At 55.9% G+C, this 5,779-nt stretch overlaps 1 protein-coding gene across 1 annotated transcript; it reads right to left on the reverse strand.

The window, feature by feature from the left end:
- Window positions 1–443: 443 nt before the first annotated feature.
- Window positions 444–4,409, reverse strand: WHR41_09299 (uncharacterized protein; the record flags this gene model as incomplete). Its single annotated transcript, XM_069377903.1, has 1 exon — window positions 444–4,409. One exon carries the CDS (start codon window positions 4,407–4,409, stop codon window positions 444–446), a length of 3,966 nt encoding a protein of 1,321 aa, XP_069225148.1.
- Between the last annotated feature and the right edge of the window lie 1,370 nt (window positions 4,410–5,779).

Here is a 5,779-nt window from a genome sequence, read left to right on the forward strand (position 1 = left end):
TAAAGGCAACACGTTCCGCACACAAACCCCAGCCCAGCCACTGTAGGTCTTCCAATATTAGCAACTGAACGCAGAGCCAATAGTGTCGTGAGCAGAAAAGGTTCTGGGGCTTGGAAAAGTCTCGATGCTGCAAGTGAGCAAAGACGGACAAATGCTGCCATTGCCGGACCCATGCACGGTGGACGCCGCCACCACGTCGGAAGGTGCGATCCGGTAGGCCATCTACAGGGGCCGGACCCCACGCCATGCTTCGTTGACGGCTTGTGGATAGGCCTCGTATTTGTGGGTTCTGTTGGAAGGCCTGTTGGAGGGAAAGTGTGAGAGGAGTTGTGTATTCTCCTATCCACTGCAGTAAAGACTGTAAATATGTAGCCCTCCTGAAACTGTGGCTTGTCGCAGAAGCAAGGCTGCCTCAGGAAGGGACTGCATTCCAACACTCCCCCTCAGGACCTGTCCTGACAATCCTTTTCATCTGGCCTAAGACCCGCCTGAGTCCTATCCAGGAATTTCCTGAACGCCTTGGCTGGCAATGCCTTCGTCAGGCAATCCGCGAGCATATCCTCGCTCCCGACAAACTCAAGCTGGACCCGCTTCCGTCCGACCTCCTGTCGAACGAAGTGGTACTGTATGTCAATGTGCTTGGTCCTCGTATGGAACTCTGGATTCTTTGCCAATGCCATCGCTCCCTGATTGTCAGCCAAGATCCTTGTCGGCTCCGCATCTGGAACCCCGAGCTCCGTGAGCAGCAGCCGGAGCCAGACAGCCTCTTTCGTTGCCTGCGTCAACGCTATGTACTCGGCTTCACAGCTCGACAGCGCAACCGTGGCTTGTCTCTTCGAACACCAGCTGATGGGTCCTCCGCCCATCATGAAGATGTATCCCGACGTTGACCTTCTCGTCGCGTGGTCACCTCCCCAGTCGGCATCGGAGTACCCTGTGAGCTTAGCACTGCCGCCCCCCAAGGTGACCCCCCGGCTCGCTGTGCCGCGGAGGTAACGCATGATGCGCTTCACAGCTTTCCAGTGACTGTCGCTCGGACTCTGCGCGAAACGACTGACCATAGAAACTGCAAACGCGATATCGGGCCTGGTCGCGGTCATCAGATACATCAATGACCCCACGGCAGACTGATACCGCACGACCTCCATCGGCGTCGCCGTCTCGGTTAACTGCTTCTCCAGCGGTGCTCCCCCTGTCTCCATAGGGGTGGCTGCTGGCTTAGCATCGTCCATGCCGAACTCTTTGAGGACCTTTCCGACGTATCCTGTCTGCGTTAGAGTGATCGTTCCCGCGACTCGGTCTCTCGTCACGACCATGCCCAGGTAATGCCCGACGGGTCCCAAGTCTGTCATTGAGAATCTCCGATGCAGCGCACCCTTCAGATCCTGAATCGCACGCCGGTCTTTCCCGACGATCAACAGGTCGTCGACGTACACAACCACCACCAAGCCCCGCATACCCCTCTGGGTAACGAAGACGCTATGATCGGCTTCGGTCCTAGAAAACCCTCGCGACTCCAGGAAGACCCGAAGTGTCTCATACCACATCCTGGGAGCTTGCTTAAGTCCGTAGAGCCCCTTGTTCAATCGACAAACCTTGCCGTCCTGTGCATATCCTGTCGGCATCTTCACGTAGATCGTCTCCTCGATTTTCCCGTGCAAGAAAGCGGTCTTGACGTCCATTTGCTCTATCTCCAGGTCGTTGACAGCCGCAAGCGCGAAGATGGGTCGGAATGACGCCGGCTTGACAACAGCTGCAAAGACTTCATCGTAGTCGATGCCTTCCCGCTGTTCAAAGCCTCTCACCACCCATCTGCCCTTGTGGCGCTTGATCTCCCCCTCAGGTCCTCGTTTGAGCCTGTAGACCCACTTACCGCTCAAGACCTTTTGTCCAGGAGGCAGATCAACTACGTCCCACGTCTGGTTCTCAGCATGAGAGAGCATCTCATCGTCCATGGCATCTCGCCAAAGACTTTCTTCGGGCCCTTCGATGGCCTCTGCGTACGTCTTCGGTTCGATAGTATCGTTCGCCGCAAGCACGTTCGCATATCTCTGTGGAAGTCTCACAGATCGTCCTGATCTGGTCTTGCCCTTCCCTGGCTCCGGAAGATCCAACTCACGGGCCTCCTCGGGCGCCTGTGTCTGATCATCCTGCCCGGAGACTCGCCCCTCCGCATGCGCCGGTTCTCGTCCATCGTCCTGGTCGGAACGCTCGCGGCGCTCACTCTCTTCAGGTGGACTTTCCGCGCATCGTGGGGACTCTGTCGCAGCTTCAGACGGCTGCTCTGTCTCCCCTTGCCAGATCACATCTGGCGGGTCGACCGTCGGGAGTCTATCGATGCCTTCGTCGAATGTCACATCTTTAGCCCTCGCGACCTTCTTGGTCTTTGGGTTCCACACCCGAAAGATGGAATCTCCCTCGTACCCGACCAGCCGGCACTTCGATGCTCGGCTGTCGAACTTCGCCGACTGAAGGCGCCGTGCCTTGGGTAGTAGCGTATAGGCCACGCTCCCTACCATCCGAAGGTGCCCCAAGCTGGGCTTCGCGCCGACAAAGGCCTCGTACGGGGTCTTTCCAATCGCTTTGCTCGGACTTCTGTTTCGCAGATAGTTCGAGGTCATCACAAGCTCTGGCCACAGAGACTTGTCCAGGCCACTGTCAGCTATCATAGCCCTGGCCTTGTCCGTGTTCGTCCTCTGGGTTCTCTCCGCCAAGCCGTTTTGCTCTGGCGAGTAAGGCACCGAAGGTTCCCACTGGATGCCCTTCTCTGCCATCCAGGACTTCAGCGGACCGTTGTCATATTCTTTGCCGTTGTCAGATCGAATTCTCTTGATCCTGACACCGCGCTGTGCGAGACACCACTCGTAGAAGTCCCTCAGCTTTGACGCCAGCTGTGACTTCTCCTTGAGTACGTACACCCTCGACAGACGTGTGTGGTCGTCCACAAAACTAACGTAGTATCGTGATCCGTCGTACCCCATCGGTGTGATCGGGCCCACGATATCGCTGTGGATCAACTCGAAGACTTCCTTCGCTTTGCAGCCGGTGCTGCTCACGTAAGTCTTCTGCGACTTGCTGAGCGAGCATGCTTCGCAGCTCGAAGTCTGCACCCTCGTATCTGTCAGTTCCAACCCCTCGCTTAACGCAGCGAGTCGTTTCACAGAATCGTAGCCCAGGTGGCCCAATCGCTTGTGCCATACTTCCAGCGACGTCGGACGAAGTGCAGTAGCCGCAATCACTGTCCTCGTCTCCGGCACCCGTAGCATGAACAGCCCGCCCTCCGGCGGTGCGTGTCCAAGAGTCACGCCCTTCTGTCGGATCAGGTAGGTCTTCATGTCGAACGTCGCATTGCCCATCGACATTCTGCAGCCCGAGATGAAATTGGCGAATATCCCAGGCACATGCAGTACGCTCTTGAGGACTATTTTTCCTCTCCTCCCGTCCGGTAGAAGTGTATCGAGCTCAACCTGGCCTATTCCTTCAGTTTCGATAAAACCGGAAGCTGTCTGCAAACGTTTGCAAGTCGGCTCGTAAGCAGTGAAGACTCGCCGTGAATTGCATATGTGATCTGTACACCCAGTGTCGATATACCAGTTGTCTTTCCGTGCTTGACCGATTGCCATAGCGCAAAACGCCCCAGGGCCGCCGTTCGTTACCGTGCTGCCTGGCTTCTCTGCCTTGCAGAATCTTTGCATGTGGCCAGTCTTCCCGCATCGGTAGCACTTGCCCTTGAACGGTTCCTTGTTTTTTCCGCCTGGCGCACGGAGAGCCATCACTGTCGATTCCATCTCCTGGTGTACTCGGCTCTCATCGATCAGTTCTGCAATCACCTCATCCAGCTCGGGATCCTTCGTACGTGCTGCCTGCCTCTTCGTTGTCACGTACGTCTCGAACGCAGGACCCAGATTTGCCAGCAGCACTGACGTGACGATCCAGTCATCGATCCTCGAGCCCATGTTCGCAAGCCTCCTCGTAGTCTGCTTTACGTGCTCCGTGTACTCCTCAATCGACTTGGTGTCTTCATACCGCACCGAGATCAAGCTCTTGAGAGCCAGGAACCGTGCGTTGTATCCCCGCTCTTCGTAGAGTCGTCTCAACTTGTCCCACATGCCCTTGGCAGTGGACTCGTCGTCGATGTACCTCTTCGGCCCATCGTTGACGCTTAGAGCAATAGCAGCACGAGCTCTATTGTTCTTCTTGTTCCACTCGCGTAGACCCTTCTCGGCGTCAGCCCGTTCAGCTGAGCCTCGGTCATACTCGGAACTTTCGGACGGGGAGTCTTCGCTCCCATCCACGACCTCCCATAGGTCTTTGTTCATCAGCATATACATGGCGTTCGTTGCCCATGCTGAATAGTTCGACGCTCCGTCCAGCTTGTCGAAGTTGAACGTGCTCGTGGTGGACGCCATCGTGCTCAAGGTCGCGATCGGTTGGATCCGCGCTGTCAGCCCCAATGCGCAGTCCCGCGTTACAATCCAGATCCCTACTAAGGCGTATGTCAGATCACGGAAGGGACACACTTCTCACAATGTCCGTATAGGTGCCGCCGGGCTCATAACCTGTTGGAAGGCCTGTTGGAGGGAAAGTGTGAGAGGAGTTGTGTATTCTCCTATCCACTGCAGTAAAGACTGTAAATATGTAGCCCTCCTGAAACTGTGGCTTGTCGCAGAAGCAAGGCTGCCTCAGGAAGGGACTGCATTCCAACAGGTTCGTACATGGTCGTTGGTCGTCGGCCTCTGTCCCCCTTTTGAGATCGCTACAGGCATCTGCACCTCGATCTGCACGCCGTGCTCAAAGGACCTTGCCACCACAAGCTCCGGTGAAGCGCAGTGTCTCTGGCAATTGGTCGTTGGCTCCTGTATCATCGTCTTAGGTTGTAGCCCGATGACTCGACTTCCCGCCTTGGCTTACCATTGCAGTCAAGGAACCGAGCGGATAGTTCTCGGTGCGAGTGTGGTCTTCACCGGTCCTCATGGTGAGGCCTATTGATCTTCAGGACCACCGCCTCCCTGCACCGTTGTCTACCAAACACCCTCTTCGCTGGTCCAGGACACAAAATTTTGCAAGATATGGTAGTCAGATACACCGACTTTCTGGCTGGCAAGAGACTGGAACCTGTCGACGGCCAGCTCACCCCTTCCTCCGCGGTCTCTGATGCGCGCAGTGGTTGGGAAAATGTCGGACATGGAGATCTCAAAACCGACGGGGTTACCCACGACGGCGAACGCAGCGACTCGATCGGCCGCAGGCAGTTGGAGCGTGGTCTTTGTGTCATACGGCCTCCGATGCGTACATATGTGGATTGCTGGTCGTGTGTGATGAAGGGTGATGGAGTAAGCATAGTCGCGACCGATGAGCGTTTGTTTGCGCCCGCTGACATCAGCAGTGTTCCGATGGTGGCATGCCTTGCCAGAGATGTGTTGTTAGGTCGCAGAGAGCCCAACAATACCCCCTCGATTGCAACAGGATGAAGCTGCAGGACTTCGTGATGGATTTCCTGCCCCCATCGTATACCGTGATGCATCAGAAACAGGGCATAGAAGACTGCGTGCATCAGCAAGTGCAAGCCTGGGCAGTGAACTTATTGGTTCGGTCAATCTGGTTTTTGTGGTTCAGTTGGTAGGTTTTCGTAGGTTACGGTTCGGCCTTGGTCATGTATCTGGTTGGTTTGGTTCAAAGACTTCGGTTTCCATTGGAAACCAGTACCCAATGCGGTAACCTTCGCGTGCCAATCATCGGAGACATCGAGCTGCTGTACGTATCTAGGTACGTACCTCAG

This window comes from Cladosporium halotolerans (assembly GCF_011745625.1).
Source record: "Cladosporium halotolerans strain TM138-S3 chromosome Unknown Sca74, whole genome shotgun sequence".
NCBI classification, from domain to species: domain Eukaryota; kingdom Fungi; phylum Ascomycota; class Dothideomycetes; order Cladosporiales; family Cladosporiaceae; genus Cladosporium; species Cladosporium halotolerans.